Below are 19,331 nucleotides of genomic sequence, written 5' to 3'. Positions count from 1 at the left end.
CCGTCTATCGGAAAGGGCATCTTTTGCATTTGGCGTGTGCTGTGTTGCTTTTGTGCAGTGGCTAGATTTAGGATTGACTTCTCTGTCCTCCACTCTGTTACAGTAATCTGTTTATCCATCCCGTCACCAAAAGGACAGTCTCAACTTGAAATAGGAGAAACCAGTCTCTTTTACTTTATTGGTCTTTTTCAAAACTGTTGTAACGATTCCAGTTCCTGCGTCTTTTCATATGAATTTTAGAATCTTCTTGTCTGTTATCTGCAAAAACAAGACCTCTTGCTATGGTTTTGACAGGAATTGTGCTAAACCAGCACAGTAATGTGGGAATTAATTAATTAATTAATTAATGTGGGAGGGAATCGACATCTATACTACACTGAATCTTCCGATCCAGGAACACGGCATCTCCCTCCCTTTATCTACATCTGTTTTTCCTTCCTTCATCAGCAATTTGTAATTCTCAGCTTACAAGTCCTGTACACGTTTTACATCTTAGGTTACACTTACACCTATGTATTTTGGTTTTTTAAGTAATTGTGGATTTTTTGCCCGTGTGTTCATTGCCAGTATGTAGCAATACAATTGATATTTGCAGGTTTATCGTGTCTTGCCAGCTTGCTGGGCTCTTTTACTAGATTTTTTGCGGAATCCTTTGAGTTTTCTGCATAGACAATCATGATATCTGCAAATAATATTTCTTCTTTTACAATCTGCATGCTTTTCATTCTCTTATTTTACCTCATTGCAACGTCTAGAACTTCCAGGACTGTGTTTAATAAGAGCGATTAGAATAGAAACCCTTGGTACAAGTCATGGTCTGACCCGAAGGCAGATGCTGAACCGACTGAGTCATCCAGGTGCCCCGTATCTGTGGTTTTATTTATTTTTATTTTTTTTATTTTTTTGTATCTGTGGTTTTAAATGTTCTTTATCTAATTGAACAAGTTTCTTTATATTCCTATTTTTCTGGGATTTTCTAGCCCTGAGTGGGTGTCGATTTTTTTCAAATAATTTTTAAGCATTGACTGATACGGTCATATGTCTTTTTTTCTTCTATAGCCTGTTAATATGGTTGATGACAGGGCTGGATTTTTGAATGTTGAACAAGATTCGTATCCTTGGAGCAAATTCTACTTGGTCTTGGCGTATGATTCCTCTGCAGATAATGCAGAATTATATTTGCTAATAATTTGTTAGAAATCTTTGCATCTAGGGATCCCTGGGTGGCACAGCGGTTTGGCGCCTGCCTTTGGCCCAGGGCGCGATCCTGGAGACCCAGGATCGAATCCCACGTCAGGCTCCCGGTGCATGGAGCCTGCTTCTCCCTCTGCCTGTGTCTCTGCCTCTCTCTCTCTCTCACTGTGTGCCTATCATAAAAAAAAAAAAAAAAAAAAAAAAAAAAAAAAAAAAAAAGAAATGTTTGCATCTATATTCCTGGGGGATGTAATTTGGTCTGTACTTTGTTTTTCACTGACTTTGTCTGGTTTGGAATTAAGGAAACTCTGGTTTCATAAAATGAATTGAGGGGTGCTCTCACTTCTGTCTTTTGGAATAGGCTGTGCAGGATAATGTTAATTCTTCTTAAGCATTTTACAGATGAAACCATCTATGCATTAAGAGTTCTCTTTTAGTAAGTTTTAAATTATAAATTCAATTTCCTTTTCTACTTACAGTGCTATTCACATTATATATTTAATATTGGATTATTTATGTTTTCTAGGTACTTGACTTAGGAGCTTAGATCATGGATCGGGGACTTCCCGTTGCTCTAATGTGTGAATTTAGTGGTGATAAATTTCTCTCTCTGCACTGTTTTAGTTCTATCAGTTTGTTCTCTATTGTTAAGAGTCTGGTTTTTGGCTTGCTATTCTCTCTCTCTCTCTCTCTCTCTCTCTCTTTTTTTTTACCTTAGCTCATTTAGTTTCTTAAATTCCACATATGAGTGAAATCATATGGTATTTTTCTTTCTTTCTCTGACTGACTTATTTCACTTGGCATAATACTCTGTAGCTCCATCCATGTCATTGCAAATGGCAAGATTTCACTCTTTTTGAGGCTAAGTAATATTCATATATATTCATATAACATACAGCACTTCCTCCTTATCATCAGTCAGTGGGCACTTGGGCTGTTCCCATAATTTGGCTACTGTAGGTAGTAATGCTGCTATAAACATTAGGGCACATGCACCCCTTTGAATTAGTAGTTTTGTATTCTTTGGGTAAATACCTGGTAGTGCAATTGTTGGATCATAGGGTAGCTCTATTTTCAATTTTTTAGGAAACTCCACGTTGTTTTCCACAGTGTCTGCACCAGTTTGCATTCCCACCGACAGTGCAAGAGGGTTCCCCTTGCTTTACAATCTCACCAGCACCTATTGTTTCCTGTTTTGTTGATTTTAACCATTCTGACAGGTGTGACGTGATATCTCATTATGGTTTTGATCTGTATTTCCTTCATTCATCCCAGATGAAAAGATGTTGAGCATCTCTTCATGTGTCTATTGGCTGCCTTGATGTCTTCTTTGGAAAAAATGTCTACTCGTGTTTTCTGCCCATGTTTTAATTGGATTATTCATTTTTGGGGTGTTTAGTTTTATAAATTCTTTATACATTTTGGATCCTAACCCTTTATTAGATATATCATTTGCACATGTCTTCTCCCATTCTGTAGGTTGCCTTTTAGAGTTGTTGACTGTTTCCTTTGCTGTGCAGATCTTTTTTGTTTTAATGTAGTCCCAATAGTTTGCTCATTTCCCTTGCTTCCGGAGACGTAGCTAGTAAGAAGTTGCTATGGCCACGGTCAAAGAGGTTATGCCTGTGTTCTCCTCTACGATTTTGATGTTTTTTTTTTTTTTTTTTTTTTTTTACCCACATTTAGGTCTTTAATCCATTTTGAATTGATTTTTGTGTATGGTGTGAGAAAGCGGTCCAGTTTCACTCTATATTTTGCCATCCAGCTTTCCCAACACCATTTGTTGAAGAGTCTCTTTCCCATTGGATATCTTTCCTGCTTTGTCAAAGATGAACTGACCATATAATTGTCAGCTCATTTCTAGGTTTTCTCTTCTGTTCCATTGATCTATGGTCTATTGTTGTGTCAGCTCCATACTATTATGATCACTACAGCTCTGTAATATAACTTGAAAAGTCCAGAATTGTGATGCCTTCAGCTTTGCTTTTCTTTTTCAAGACTGCTTTGGCTATTCGGGGACTTTTGTGGTTCCATATAAATTTTAGGACTGTTGGAAAATTCTAGCTCTGTGAAAAATATGTTGGTATTTTCTACTTTCAATGATAATTTACAAAAGCAAAGATTTACCCATGTTTGCTCATCCTGTTCTTTTTCCTTCCTCATGGTTCCAAGGTTCCTTCTTTTATAGTCTCCTTTCTGTTCAAAGAACTTCCTTTAGCCATTCATTTAGGGTAGGTCTGATAGAATCAAATTATCTCAGTGTTCCCTCATCTGATAATTTTTCAATTTCTCCTTAAATACTGAAGTATATATTTTTTCTGGATATAGAATTCTGGACAGTTCTTTTTTTTTTTACCCCCGACACTCAAAACACATTGTGCTATCTCTTTCTTGCCTTCATGGTTTCTAATGAGACACTGTCTTTCAAATTGATTTTCTGCTACAGGACTTGTTTATGTCTTGCTATCCTCAAGATTTGTCTTTGTATTTAGTTTTCAGAAGTTTAACTTATGATGTATTTTGGTGTGGAACTATTTGGGTTTATCCTATTCAGAGTTTACTCAATTTCTTCAATCTATAGGTTTGTCAAAATTGGGAAGTTTGCAACTACTATTTCTTCAAGTGTATCTTCAAGGCTGTCTTCTTTTCCTTATTTTTTTTTCTATCTTTCCAGGGCTCTGATGACACATGAATGTTAAATATTTTGTTCTAGATTCAGGGACCCCTGAAGTCCTGTTTTGTTTTTATATTATTTTGTATGTGTGTCTGTGTCTCTGTGGTCTGTGTTGTGCATGTGTTTACATGTCTGTGCATGCATATGCCTATTATGTCTCTGTTGTTTAAATCGGCATTTTATAGTCTCTCCTTTTTCTAGGTCGCTGATTCTTTCCTCAGTCTTCTCCATTCTGCCACTGAGCCCAGGTACTGAGTTTTTCAGTTGGTTATTGTCATTTTTCAGTTCTAATATTCCCAGTGGGGTCTTCTTATATCTTCTGTTTCTTTGTTTAGGTTTTCTAGTTCTTTTATAAAATTTCATACTTTTTGTCTCAAGAGTGCTAGTAATTGTTTACCATTTTTATGGTGGTTGTTTAAAAATCTTTGGTAATTCTAGTATCTCTCTCATCTCAGTGTCGGAATCTAGTTTTTTCTTTTTTCATTGAGTTTAACATCTTCCTGTTTCTTGATATGAGTGATTTTCAACTGAATCTTGGATATCTTAGATATTATAAGACTCTAGAAAGTATTTAAACTCTGTGTTTGAGTGGCTTACTCAGACACCATTCCAGTAGGGAAATGGGAATGGAGAGCACTACCTCATTACTACCTGGTGGGGTAGAGGTTCAACTTCCTCATTTGGCTGCTCTTCATTACTGCTCAGGTGATGGGTACTCTAGCTCCCCAGGTGATCTTCATTGTCACCATGGAGGGAGGGAGACTCATTAATACAACAGGAAACTGCTTATAAAGTAGTGAATTCCAATTCTATCTATGTGTCAGCAATTTCACAGAAGTACTAAAAAAGATACAATGAATAGAGGAGACAAAGACCCCAGTAAAAGTGGACCTCTGAAACAGATCACAGTTATGGAAGTAATACAGCAGGATAGAACAAATGCTACAATGGTAATCTAAGGTCTTAATTTTAATCCCGATTCTATTACTACCTAGCTTTGTAAATTGGTAAAGCCACTCAACTTTTCTGGCCTTGGCTTTGTAAAGAAGAAAGAGTTTGCCAATTGGGCCATAATTTATTTTCCTGTTTTAATCCTCCATGACTAGCTATTTAAAATGAAAATTAAATAGGATAGCATGTCAAAAGTTCTACATACATACCCAATCAATTTTATTAATATAGTCCTTATTATAATTAGAGCAAATAACACCTTGAGGTGAAAATGATATAATGAAATTTTAAGGAAATATAGCCTCTTTGAGCTCATGAGAGTCATGCACACTTATAGCTGAAGAAGTAACTTGGACCTCTTTTCAAAGCCCAGACTTCCCTCTACCTGCAGCAGAATCACTTGGTGAATTTGTTAGAAATAGACTTCCTGAGCTCAAGCCCCAACCATTATGAATTTATTTTTTGAAGTGAAAACCAAAGAACCTAGGGTATTTTACACCCTAATAGTTGTGAACCACTGCTTTAGGCTTCAAAAAATCATTTTCAACACTCAAGAAGAAAAGCTAATATGCTATATCCAAAGAGAATAATGGGTCAAGGAATTTAAACTCTTGAAATCAATTAGAAATAATTATGTAGGGTGAATTAGAGTTTATACTTTTGAAATAATATTAACTATGCAGGGACTCTGGCAAGCTTATGTTTTAAGTAATCCAATAAATTTGGATGGGGATCAAATAAAAACACGTGACATAAAACTATAAGAAGACTAATATTTATAATGAATTCTAATTATGAGTATTTCAAAGGACCCCAAGGCCATCTATGTCTATGTGTAAGCCAAGAAAGGACAACTGAGCTTACTGACTGGCGCAAGTGGCAAAGGGTTATATCTTACAGATAGAATATTTTCAACAAATATCAGCTTTCATCTCTCAATCAGAGAGAAAAACATCTGCAAATGATTATGGACAAGACACACTTGGAATATTAAATATAATGCATTCACTCAAGAGGATAAGTTTCAAGAAATTTATACAAAGTGCCTTATGGGGCACCTGGGTGACTCAGTCAGTTAAGCATCTGATTGAGCCCCACATCCAAGCTTTCTGCTCCGTGTGGAGTCAGCTTCTCCATCTCCTTTTGCCTTACCCCAACTCCTGCTCTCTCTCTTGCTTGCTCACTCATTCTTTCTCTCTCAAATAAATCAATAAAATCTTCTAAAAATAAATAAATAGAATGCCTAATTGTACATATAATATTGTCATCTGGGTGAGCATATTTTTCTGATGAGATGTTCCATAACATTCATCAAATCCTCGAAAAAGTACTATGATGCCAAGAAGCTTAGCATGTTAGTTTGCATTTTTAGAGCATTATAGTTCAAAAGATGCATATAATAAGTTACTCTCCTTTTTGTAAATTTTTCTATATGATTATTTTTTCTATAAGAAAAAATTCATTGAGCATCTATTGTCTACCTAATTACAGGAGTTACATGGACAAATAAAAAAGGTATTTGCTTTCAAGAAGCTCACATACTGGGGCGCCACCTTGGTGCCTCAGTCAGCTAACTGTCCAACTGTTGGTTTTGGCTCAGGTCATGAGCTCGGGGTCATGAGATCAAGTCCTGCATCATACGGCATGCTCAGTGTGGAGTCTGCTTCTCTCCCTCTCTCTCTGACCCTCTCCCTACTCCTACACACATACTCTCTCTCTATATATATATAATAAATAAATAAATCTTTATTTAAAAAGAAAAGCATCTCACATACTGGAACCAGAGAACCAGAGAAATAAATTACATAAGAGTGATAATAATATTAATCCTTTGCTGTTTTTAACACAGGAAAACAAGCAAATAAATGAATTAAGTTCTTTTTCTTGTCTAAGCCAATAATTTTGTTGAGGTTAGATGTTCTTCCTTCATTAAAGGCATTAATGGCTGCAATGTGTGCTTGGAATTCATATCTTATGTTTTATAAGAGGATGTCAGACTAGATTATGATGAGCATTAGCTTATGTTTATAATCAAGATGTAGGTTTTTCTGAAGATTCCAGTTGGTTAGAAGAGATATCACTGGTCTTAACTTTAGAATTCCTGGATTGATCTTACTTGCTAAGAACTTTAGATTGCCTCTGCAAGCTAACACGCATGCATGCAGGCACATGCTCCTGCCTGTAGGATTCTATTACCTTTCATTATATTAAGTTTTCTGAATAATGAGAATCAAGAATGAGCTTTTCAAAATATTGGAGATTTTTTAAAGGAGCCATACAGATTTTATTCCCTGGAGTTTAAAATATGTCTTTTTATCATATCCATTGCATTCTAGAAAAAAAGAAATACTCTGCTCACCATTACTCTTTGCATTATGTGCCAATGGCTAAGTCATATTTGAGATTAAAATTGCAAATAGATGATTATAAAATAAATAAATGCATAACATAAGCAGGCATGACGTTCTAAGGAAAGAAATTTGCATGCAAGGATGTGCCCTCGAACATAAGAATTCAGTTAGGGATGAAGTCCTGAAGCATATCTCATGACAGGATGAATCTATTAGTGTACTTAAGTATTTGCAGACCTTATTCGTTTCCAAATACTTTGCTAATGCCGGAAACAAGAAAACTCCTGGCTTGTAAAACAGAACAAACCACCCTAAAACATCTGGCATACTTACACACTTCTCGCTGTCAAATACATAGCACAAATGTTTATTTGACTCAGAATCTTTGCATATGAAAGTGAATATCCTCTTGTCAGTTTTATCATCCGCACAAAATGATATTCTATGAAGCTGGCAATTGTGTTGGACTTCCTGCGAACACAAATGGAAATAAATAGTTGAAGTGATTTTTGTCCATTTTCTGACATACCAGCCTGTGTCAGTAACATGCAACTTATGACTTTAAAGGTGACACGATCATCTGTCAAACTTGAGTTTATAATTACATGCACCCAAACTTAAACAAGTACGTAATGGAGATGGACCTCCTGACTCAGATTAAAACTAAGGTAGTCATCTCAACAGGACTTAGGAAAACACAACAAAGCACAAGAGGATCAGAGGTGCCTGGACCTTCTGAGTTACAAGGGGTTTTAAGAGACAATAACTTTAAACCTTGAAATTTTACTGAGAAGAACAACGAGGCCCCAAGAATGAAGATACTCCCAGAAGGTTATAGAACTAGCAGAACCGTTTTTAACCAGAACATTTTCATTTTCTCTTACTGCTGCTCACTAGCATCACAGTTTTAGAGAATAACTTCATCTGCACAAGATTTCCTATGAGACATGCTTCCATTTCAGCCTGAGGTTTCATATTCAATTGTATTTTACGAGTCTTCATGAGGAAGGTGTGCATTTCGAGCATCTAAATGACTGAATCAACCCAACTCATCAGAAAGATAACTACTGAACTATATGTATATATATGTATGTATATATGTATTTACACTGTTACAGCTCTATATTTTTCATATATGGACATATACACATATGCATATATATCGCATGTCGATGTGCAGATCACAGCATATACACTCTGTAGTTATACCAACTCTCACTACATCTTTCCAGGTTCAGGGTTTTGAGGCGTCACCTTGATGAGATGTGGTCTATCGCTCTGATGCGCATTATTGCTCATCAGACTGAAAACACGTAAGTTACACTGATGCACGTTAAGAGAATCTGTTTATAGCCCGGTCTCCTTTCCCTGCACACAAACCAAATGGTGCATCGTCAACAGCAAGCACGGACGTTAGAACAAGGACGTATACTCCATGACTGCAGCGTCCGTGCCGTTACCAGATACCTGGATGCGTCTGTTTCAGCAGGAAGGAACGATGCCACAGAGCGGCTCCACCTGCTGAGGCCTCCGAGGGGGGCATCTCCCCTCCTTGCTTAGTGCTAAGATGCACCATCTCCACCTCCTATACTTCGTCCACTGACCAGTCTCTTCCTTGCTGACATATTTTTGGTTTTAATGTCCATACAGTCAAACAATACCCTTCAGCCACACGGTAGCTCCTAAACTCTAATGGCAGGTTCATTAATGGCACAATCATGTTCATGATACAGGGAGAAAATATCATTACTCTATAACATAGAAAAATGATTCATTTTTTTCCCCATTTGTAGGAAAGACTACAGGGAACATGAAAACACATCATTTCCACAGGCCGGTGGAGAAGGAACGCAGGCCCTCCCTCGTTCACTCACCAACCGCCCGGGTCACAGCCTCTGGAAATGGCAGTGGGGAAGCTTCTTTATTTTTGTCTAGATTAGCAGGGGTATCTCCCTACAAAACAAGACTAGGATGCTAAAACCTACAAAACTTATAATCTTATTATTTTCATGAAATTTCTATTGTTGTGATAGATCTTTATGAATTTTAAACGTAGCACTGATTTTTGGCAAGACAGGACAGACGTGGAAACAGAATTCAGCACAGTGAGAGCACAATTCTGCCTCAACTGACAATATTTTATTGGAGTTGGAACAAAAAATTAGTAAGTCCCTAAATGATCTATACCACCTCTCTCCAGCACTGCATAGTCTTCATTTTAAGGACAAGTGAGAAAAACAGAAAGGAGAAAAGGCACAGAAAGAAAGACATTGGAGCTGAGATTGCTTCTCTCTTCTGTTTTCATCCATCTAAATGGCATAGAAAATAGTCCATCTTCTATGAAGTCCATGTTGGATTCATAATGAATATTTAAGTCCTGTCTCATACACGTACATTTTAGTATAAGTGAATTTATTTTAGGAGTATACAATTTTTTAAATTACGACTAAATAAAAGAAATAAACCAAAATATAATGAGTGACAGATTTTGTCCGGCCTCACTTAGGTCTCCTCAAGCAGTGGTTCTTACACACGTATCTGCCAACAGGGTGCATTGGAGTCACGTGCGGAGGTGCTTTGGGGTGTATTTTTTATAATATAAATGCTTAGTCTTGTGCTGCAGATTCTGAATCTGAAAGTCCTGAGGGGACTCCAGCAACCAGCACTCCCAGGACTCTCTTAGGGGCACTGGTGCTACGCAGAGCTCGTGAAACGTTTATTAGGTTATTTCATTTTTTTAGTGGATTCAAAAAATGGTACATTCTATATATGGGTAAAGAGTTCAGACTCTCCGTTTCATACTCAATATGTGGGTCAAGAGTCAGTCGCTCTCTATTTAAATGTAATATAACTGAATTTATTTATACATTTCAAAGATTTTAAAGCTCCAAGATTGCTCGTTGACTTGGTAGGGATGAAAAAAGAGATTTTTTTTTCCTATTAAAAGTTGGGAAAACTTATTTTTTTTTTAAGATTTTATTTATTTATTCATGAGAGACAGAGAGAGAGAGAGAGAGGCAGAGACACAGGCAGAGGGAGAAGCAGGCTCCATGCAGGGAGCCCGATGCGGGACTCAATCCAGGGGCTCCAGGATTAGGCCCTGGGCCGAAGGCAGCACCAAACTGCTGAGCCACCCGGGCTGCCCAAAACTTATGGTTTTAAGGGAAAAATTCAATTGGGCTTCTTGAAAATCCGCTGTTAAGTATAGGAAATTGAGAACGTGGGACAGAGAAGAAAGGCTCCCGTGCTACTGATTTGCGTAAAAGGAGAACTATAATGCCCAAAGTCAACCGGCTGATCAGACTGAGGTGGGTCTCACTTGTCCCCTCACTAAGGTCTTGTAAATGGGATTTAGGTCGGGAAGGAAGGTACCTCTGACAGGCAGGGTTTAGAGAACAGAGTGACATGACTGGCAGCCGCCAAGGGGCAACTCCCCATCGTAGAGGGCTGGTCAAGGGCCTTCAGAGCACGCACCGGTAACACTGGGCCGCGTGTTAGCATTCCCATGGTCCGTTTCCGTCCCTCCTGCACATGCACACGCACACACACACACACGGGCCATCATGCAGAATTTCTGTCTATTTTGTGCTCTTCTAAGGCTCTGGCGCTGTTAAACCATCAACTGCAAACACCAGAGACGTCCTCTCCAGGGGCCTTCGTCCCGTCTCCGCGTGGGCTGCAGGTGGCTGCCTCTCCCTGCTGGCCTCACGGTGCCCCCCTCTGCGCCTGCACATCCCTGACGCCTCTTGTTTTACCGGGACACCAGTTCTGGTAGATGAAGGCCTCGTCAAGGCCTCATGCAACCAGTTACCTTAAAAGCTCTATCTCCAAGTTCAGTCTCTCTGGGGCTTAGGGTTCCGACACAGGAACTCTGGGTAAAAACAGGTCCCTAAGAAGCCATCGTAATGAATGTGAAACCCCAATGAGTTATATTTAAGTTGTTTTCTTTGGATTTGCAGGAGAAAGGACTCTTAAGTACAAGGACTTGAGGTGCTCACTGTTTTATGCAGCCCCAGAACGCGGATGCGGAAGCCCGGCCACCCCGTACCCCCGGATGTGCTGCACTTGCACACAAGGCTTGGCCGTGGTGGTCCCACAGAGCAAGCCCGCTGGGATGGCCCCTTGCCCAGTCTGCCTGGGGTCCCCTTACGGGAAGGAACCCGGGCACACGCAGAGCCCCCGGGGTGTCCGTGTGCACAGAGGTGGCAAGAGGGCGGCCGTCTGCAGGCCGAGGAGAGGGGCTCGGAGGGGACCAACCCCACGGTCAGCACGGTCTGCCATTTCCAGCCTCCAGGACCCTGAGGACAGACCTCCTGTGCCTTGAGCCACCACGTCGGGGGCGTTGTATCAGGGCAGCCCCGGGGAAGGAGCACACGCTGATCACGTCCGCAGGCAGCAGGGGCAGTCGGGCACCTTCATAACAGGGCTTTGGCCGCCCCCGTCACGCTCGGGGATTGCACTTCACGCATCTCTTGCATTGCACACACGGAAAAGGTCCTCAACGCAAGGCCAAAGGCCGAGGACTTCCATCCCGAGCACACACTGGAGAACAGGCCACGTTGGAAGCTCTCCCAAAAGTCGGTTTTCCTCCTAAAGATCCTACAGAATTTTAAATTAATTGCCATTAACCGAGAACTAGCCAGTTCCAGTAGTTACCGCATCTCAGACACACACTGAAATAGGAACACGCCCTCAGTTAACGAAAGGTCACAGTGCCCGTGACGTTCCAAAGGAAGCCTTACCTTTGTCTTCGGTTCTAGAATTTTTACTCCATATATCGATATTTGCAGCTCAACTTTAGGGATTTTCTGGCCTTCAGATTTCTTGATATGTCTTGCGAACTACAAGTGAAGAATTATTCAGAAAACTGTAATTCCGCTTCTACGGAAAACGAACACAAACGTACATGTAATATATGTGCTGGGCTTTCATTAAGTAGATTATTACCCACTTTAAAGTGTTTTATAAACCTCACATAGCTTCAACATATGGAGTGATCACACTAATGCTCCATTACTGCCGCTAAGTTGAGACGGATATTCAGTAACGGTTAAAAAGGTATTTAATACTCCTTTCATTATGTTTAAGGGATTCATACCAATTAGTTAAAGAAGATAAGTAAAGATCGATGTATTTTTCTGCAGATCTTTTGCTTTGAATCCCTTCGGAGAGCCGGAGTTGGCGGTCGTTGCCGCTCCTGGATCTTCCTCCCTGGCGCGGCGCCCTGTCCCATCAAGTCCACGAAGGGCAGGACCCTCCCGCCGCACGAAAGCTGAGGCCAAGACTGAGCTAAGAGGCTGGGAACCAGGCCCACGACTACAGGGACCTCAAGAACCGAAGTTCCCCCACACTTTACGAGCAGCCTTTGTCGCACCTTCTTACTGAACTGGAAAGTGCACGCAAATGCACGTTAGGTTTTGTCATAAAATCAAAAAGAAAATCCTGACACGCACGCACTTTGTAAATGGACTTTCTCTCCCTCTCCCATCACTGCTGGACCCCGTGGTGGAAGACCTCGCAGGAGCCCAGTTAAACTTCAAGACGCCTCTTCCGTGCGGGTACACCCCCCCCCCGACGTGTACACATGCACGTGCGCGATGCATGGAGCTGCTTGGGGCATGCGTGCACGGGACACACTTACACTACACATCACTCCCTGTCTGGTGAGCATCCTGATTTGGGCGACGCTACCGGCGATGCTGCTCTGTCCCCACCTCACTTCCTTCTACCTGCCCCCGCCACCTTTCTTTCTATAAAAATGGAAGGAAGGGGAGAAAAACTATGGAAAAAAATAGACTTTTTTACTCCTAGAGCCTCAAAATGTTATTCTTTACTATTATAACATGTTTTCTGCACATGGATCATCCCGACTTGACTTGAAATGGATCATATGCAAGGCAGAGTGGGTTCCAGGCGTCTTCTGTGTGTCCTATTTCTTTGCATTGTTCACCTCCTTGTACTCGCAGGCAGACGTGAGCACACAGGGTGCAGCTCGGTGCTGACGCGCCCAGAGGTCCCGGCCTCTTCCCTCCCCGCGGCTTTGCAGCCATCAGGGCTACGGGGTGCGCGCGCGGATGCCTCCGAGTGTCGCCTCGACGTCATGGGAAGGGCAGCACCTGTCTTGGGTCGCTGGGGAGGGATGATTCTGAGCTGCGACCTGTGCTGTTCTGACGGCAGGCGGCAGGCGGCTCTTGTGTATCTGCGCTCGAATCCCACACATCTGTGCCCGAGAATTCTCGTGTGTCTTTAAGAAACACAGTTTGTTTCAGATCTTCAAAAATTACTCCAGCTCTCTCCCAAAGAAAAGATTCACTTTGTTTATTTTCCCTTCATAATCTCCTTCCTGTATTGGCATAATGAAAACCATTTGGGGGTTTTCACATACGAAGGCTTGCAAAATAAATCAGCTGTTTCTATCTATGGGAGCGCCTCTGAACGAAGCCACTCCCATCCTGGCTGCAGCACGGGCTGGGCCGGGCCGGGCCCCGGGTGCCACCCTTTTCCAGAAGCAGGGGCTCTTGTGGCCTTTTCCACATCTGGGCACGACCATTCCTGGGATCTCTGTTAGCTCCCCAAAGTCGATCACAGAACAACCACCGTGTTAAATCTTATCGAGTGACTCCTTTTCTGCCAGGAAAAGGAAAAGAAAAAATAATGGAAGAAATGAAGACAGGAAAAAAGAGGGGGGTCCGGGTGGAGAAAAAAAAAAAAAAAAAAGAAGAGGAAGGAAGGAAAAGAAAACAATAGAATGAGATAAAGAAAAGGGAACAAAATATCCAGTCTAAGCCTTCCGAGACCTTTTTTTTCTTGCTTCCAATTGAGATGAAGAAATTGTGCTCAAAAAAGGATTTATAGGTCATCCACTGCAATACGTCGGTCATAAAATGGGGCTTGTCGCAGTCAGGCCGAGAATCTAGTTTTGCAGCAACCCACTAAATGACTTCTTTTGCACAACATATTTTCTACATTAAAAAAAAAAAAAAAAAAAACTTCCCAGTTCTACTTTCATGTGTGTCAAGGCTAATAAGGGGTATTGGCTTTGACTGTGGCACAGATGTTTCAAACAATTATGCTTGAGGTTGTATTTGCTCAATCTGTATTTTAAACAGAATATAATATCCTCGTTCCTGTCCATTCCCCCCCCCCCCTGAAATCTAAGATTACTGTGTCATAGTTTGGAGGCCCCTCTAACTCAAAGCCTGATAAGCCTCTTAACCGAGTTCCAAAATACTTCTAATTACGTGCTGAAGACTGCTCCTCGTTCTTACTTCCACCATCGTGATCTCTCGTCTCCCTATTTACTCCTTGAGTTGTTAAGGCTTGAAGGGCCTTTTTACGAATTGCTTTCCATTTTTGCTTCAGTGGATTCATTTCTTGGTCATCTAGATAGCTAGCGATCGACCATCAACATTTATATATAATAATCCAATAAAAAATACTCAAAGGGGAGTGGGGGCAAAGCCTCAGCATCCTGAAAGATATCTGGATACAACAAACAAATAGACAGAAACAAGCCTTGAGCACCATAAAAAGGTGTGTGTTGGGGGGAGAATGAAGTATTACTTGAAATTCATAGTTAAGTATATGTCACCAGTGAGTAGAAGAGCGAATTTCAGCAAATTTCTTACAGGGAGCGCTCCTGGGTTTCAATGGCATAATCACGCAATTTCTATTTCTTTCTCGGAGGACTTTAAAAAGAAAAAAAATGAAATCAAACTATACTGCCGAGGGAATATACGTGACTAGGAAAGAGAACCAACGGATTTACCACCGTGAGCCAAGCACTCGGAGCCACTCTTCTTCTCCGTGGCTCTTATTAATCGTTAATTTACTTAAGCACATCCCTAGTGGCCCTATAGGGAATCAGCTGCGTAGGTACATAATGAAAGTAAGCGCCAAACACTTGATTGATTAAATAACTGGTTACCAAGACCAAAGCAGTGTGGTGCTACGTCGGGCGCCTGAGGTCGAGGGAAACGACCAAGAGGCACAAGGGCAGCAACAAGTCCCAGGGCCTCCTGGGCTGCGGGGCCTTCTCGTGACTGCGGTTTAGCTGGACGGGGCTGAGGGGTGTCCCCTCTGACAACGGGGTCCCGGAGGGCTGCCCTCTGCTGATCTCCCAAAACTAAGAGGATGGGGTCCCTGTATCGACATTCATCCACGTGTAAACCCCACGAGCAGATCATTTATAAAATATATCGAATCCTCTGACATCCGCACTAGTTGTATTAATAAAAATAAATAAAACACTATTAAAAATGAGATTCATTATTATAACAATTATAACAATATGAAATCTGAAAATAAAACTTTTAACACTTATAAAAACTACCTTATTTAAGAAAAATTTATAAAGTATAAATTTTCTACAAAGTGGCAGGAAAACTGTACGTAATAAAATCAAGATTCTAAGTTTTTTCTTGAAAAATTAATCGGACATCATTAATTAGGTGTTATTAATTAATTAATGACAATTAATTAATCAGATGTCATTAATTAGACACGGGAGCATGAAAAAATACATCATTGAAAACAGTCTAAGTATTCCATTATCTTATATTAATCCCGAATTTTAAATTGTCAGAAAAACCAGTATATAAAATACTGAAAAGTTTTCAAAAATGAGGAAGTAAAATATTAACTCATGTGGCAAATAAAACCCAACACTGAACTAGAATAGATAGAGAGGCAGTCAGAATCCATATGTTTAAGAAAAATAAGCAGGAAATTGAAATGGGGGAGGTGCACACAAAATAGAGTGAAGGAGGAAAAAAAAGTGGGTTTTTTTGGTGGAACCATGGCACCACCTTCTGGCCATTTCTACACCAGAATTAAAAAGGAAACCGGGTCTACTTTTCTAACATAAATGCAGATACTCTTGAAGGCTCTGAAGTGTAGCCTCTGACCTCTGACACCAAGAAATATGTGTATATAAAATAAAATCAGGTTAAAGAAAAAAACATTGCTTTATTTATTTCAATTTGTTTATAGATCATTACCCTGAAATACACTTTCCCGATGTACAGAATTTTTGCAATCAGCAGCCTAAAGATTACTCATTAGAGAAACATTTATTCTGGAAGACGCTCGGAAAGCAAAAATTATGAAGTGAACATGCATTTTTAGACTATGCTGCATTCTTACTGCAGATCACGTTCCCTTATTAACGGAGTGCATTTCCAAATGGGAAACGACACAGGAACGGCAAAGACTCACAAAAATGCCTGAAAACTAGCCACTGTTTAAAAGCATTTCATCTCGAATATTCTCCGTTATATGTGGTCGCAATGTGACCTAATCCTTTTGGTTCAGGCTCTGAGGCGACTGAATAAAGAACCTCCTGGATACAAAGACGTATTTTAAGTATAAAGACCATTATTCTTCTCTAAAAATTCTGATTGCAGGTAAGCCGGACTCAGGCCGCGTTTGCAGGATCTTAAACATCTAAAGGGGAACCTCAAGTGTCGTTCATAAGCTTCGAGGCCTTTCCAACCAACAAGGGCAGGTCGGGGCCACCACCTGATGAGCGCTGCAGAGAAACGGTGGCCTCGCCCGCTTTTTTCCCAAATGGGAAAGGTAGCATCTTGGAGACTTTCGGCGTATTTGCTTGAAAGCATTTGTAAATCATGTAAATCGGGTAAAACGGGCAGGTAAACATATTATCCACTTCGCTTTCTTCCCCTAGAGCACACGCCACCCCACTTCTACTCTTATTCAATTTACACACTCCGTGGACTCCGTCTGATGCGACATTCTCAAAGCAAGAAGGTATTTTTTCACGTCTACAGTTTTGCCAGACACAAGCAACGGCCTGACCCTCTCGTAAAATAACTGGACGGTCTTTAAACCACGTACAGTTAGAGAAGGGTTGTTTCTGGAAAAAAAAAAACAAAACAAAACTGTGGGAATAACTACAGAGAGTAACAATGAGTTGTGTAAAAAGAAAAAAAGTAGTGGTGTGTTGGGTTTTCTTAATGGGATAAAGAGGAGGCTTCGGCTGCAGGAATGTCCCGCATCCGAGTGCCTCGGGGAGAAGAGCGTCTCCGGGACGGGGCGCACCTGACACACCCGCGGAGACGGGCCGCGGCTTCCAGGGAACGGTCTCGGGAAACGTGACTGTGAGCACACGGTGGCGTCTCTTGTGCTGTCTGGGTGTCCCGGTCCCATCCGCGCGGGGACAAAGCCACGACTCCTGGGCGCCCTAACCTAGGGTGCAGACCCCCGCCGGGCCCCACGGCCAACGGCACACCTGCACAGGTGTGCTGCCCGGGAGCTGGCCGGATGCCACCGCCAGCCGGACGCCGGGGCCCAGCCGTCGGGTGCGGGCCAGCTCCTCAGGGTCCCGCAGGCCCCCGCGGTCGCGGCCCGTGGGCGTGGGGGTCACGGGCAGACATGAACGCTGCCCCTCCGGAGCCATCCCTGTGGGTGCACACTCATCGCTGACTCTGGCCCCCTGGCCTGCGACGGTCCCGCACTTTTACGGGGACAAAGCCACTCCTGGCTGGCGGGACGGGCCCAGGGGCCGCGTGGGCCGGGAGTGTCCTACCTTGAGCTTCCTCACGGCGTCCCGCACGACTTCGGTTCCTTTGGGCTGCTCCACCTCGGTGCTGCCGAGAAACTGAAAATGGCCAGACGTCAGATAAGGCGTCCCCGGGTCAGCTGGGAGCGCGAGACCGCCTCGCGGGACCCACGGGCAGGCAGGGGCGCAGCCCCGAGGCCCAGCCCGCAGAGCGCGTGCAGCTGACATCATCCGATGTTACATGAAAACGCAAGGACGCTACCTGACGACTCCTATCGTTGGAAGATTTTTTTAAGACGTACTTTTCCTAAATATACGATTGACTGATTTTTGTGTGAGATTTTATTTACTCGTGAGAGAGAGAGACGTGCTGAGCGGGCGGGAGGAGCAGACTCTGAGCACAGAACCCGGTGCGGGACTCGATCCCAGGACCCCAGGGTCATGACCTGAGCTGAAGGCAGACGCTCAACCGCTGGCTCACCCGGGGGCCCCCTAAATAGTTTACTTGAAGATTTTTATGGGAAAGAGAACTAAAGCGACTTTCATTACCTTAGGAGGAAAGGAGGAAAGTTGACCTCAAAATTTAAAACTTAAAACACGTTTACTAATTTGTAAATTATTCATTCATCTGTAAATTCAAAGCATATAAATGCCTTTTTTCGGTTACTTGGTTTAAATGTCATAGCATATTTTAAAATATCAATATTTTAAGATAATCTACGATTCAATACAGCTCATAATTTCAAATAAGCATTTTCCTGGTTTTTCCAACTATGACACTAACACAGTGTGAAAGCTTTTAAAACACAAATTTCTTTAAAACGAATAAAAACAAACAAACAAAAAAAACGAATGATTCCACCTATCAGGGCTATAAGCTAAACTGCATTATAAAAACAAACTTGATGATCTATGATTTCACTAAGTCTTACAATATCCCTGAAGGCTGTTGGCTCATACCTGATCCATACCCCCGACCCCCACCCCGACCGGTCAAAGAGAGAAAGGTTCCTAATAGTGACCCCACGGCAACAGGATCTCTATCGCGAAGAGATAAAAGACCTCCTAAACACAAGTCCAATCTCATGAAATATGTAAGAATCATCAGGAGCGAAATTTGGTATTTTATCCTATAAAATATTTCTACATAAACAGCAAACACTTAAATGCAGTAAGCGCCACACAGTACCAGTTGCAACACCCGAGTGCGTTCTGGATTCACTTCTTGTACGAATACGCGTGTGTGCGAGCGTGCACTTTGTATCAGGTAAAGCTGTAGGATTTTTTCTTTAAAGATATTACTTATCTATTCATTTATTCATGAGAGACACAGAGAGAAGCAGACACACAGGCAGAGGGAGCAGCAGGCTCCACCCAGGGAGCCCGATGTGGGACTCGATCCCGGGACCCCGGGGTCACGGCCTGGGCTGAAGGCGGGTCCTCAAGCGCTGGGCCCCCCGGGCTGCCCGCTGTAGGATCTTGTAATGTCCACCCCCAGCGTGGAAAGGAGCAAAATAGTAAAGTCGGGGTGTCCTCTTACATCACGTGGTGCTCCTTCCCTCGTTCTTGGAAAAGTGACAGTAGTGAGCACAGAAACCCGCGTCTGTTTTCCAGGAGGGGCCTGTCGTGGTCGCAGGAGCAC

At 42.0% G+C, this 19,331-nt stretch overlaps 1 protein-coding gene across 10 annotated transcripts in view; it reads right to left on the bottom strand.

The window, feature by feature from the left end:
- Positions 1 to 19,331, bottom strand: part of GULP1 (GULP PTB domain containing engulfment adaptor 1) — a 218,171-nt gene that overhangs the window by 31,790 nt on the left and 167,050 nt on the right. For 7 of the 10 annotated variants that reach the window (XM_049106204.1, XM_049106206.1, XM_049106203.1 and 4 more), the window contains exons 5-7: positions 17,717 to 17,788; positions 11,913 to 12,011; positions 7,504 to 7,641 (exon numbers count right to left, since the gene is read on the bottom strand). In XM_049106204.1, the coding sequence (XP_048962161.1) occupies positions 7,504 to 7,641; positions 11,913 to 12,011; positions 17,717 to 17,788 (309 nt within the window). The remainder of the gene's footprint in view (positions 1 to 7,503; positions 7,642 to 11,912; positions 12,012 to 17,716; positions 17,789 to 19,331) is intronic. The other 3 variants (XM_049106205.1, XM_035697589.2, XM_049106207.1) reach the window with 2 other exon arrangements.

The sequence above is a fragment of the Canis lupus genome, chromosome 36 (genome assembly GCF_003254725.2).
Source record: "Canis lupus dingo isolate Sandy chromosome 36, ASM325472v2, whole genome shotgun sequence".
NCBI lineage: Eukaryota > Metazoa > Chordata > Mammalia > Carnivora > Canidae > Canis > Canis lupus.
This window is presented reverse-complemented; position numbering and strand designations above follow the sequence as displayed.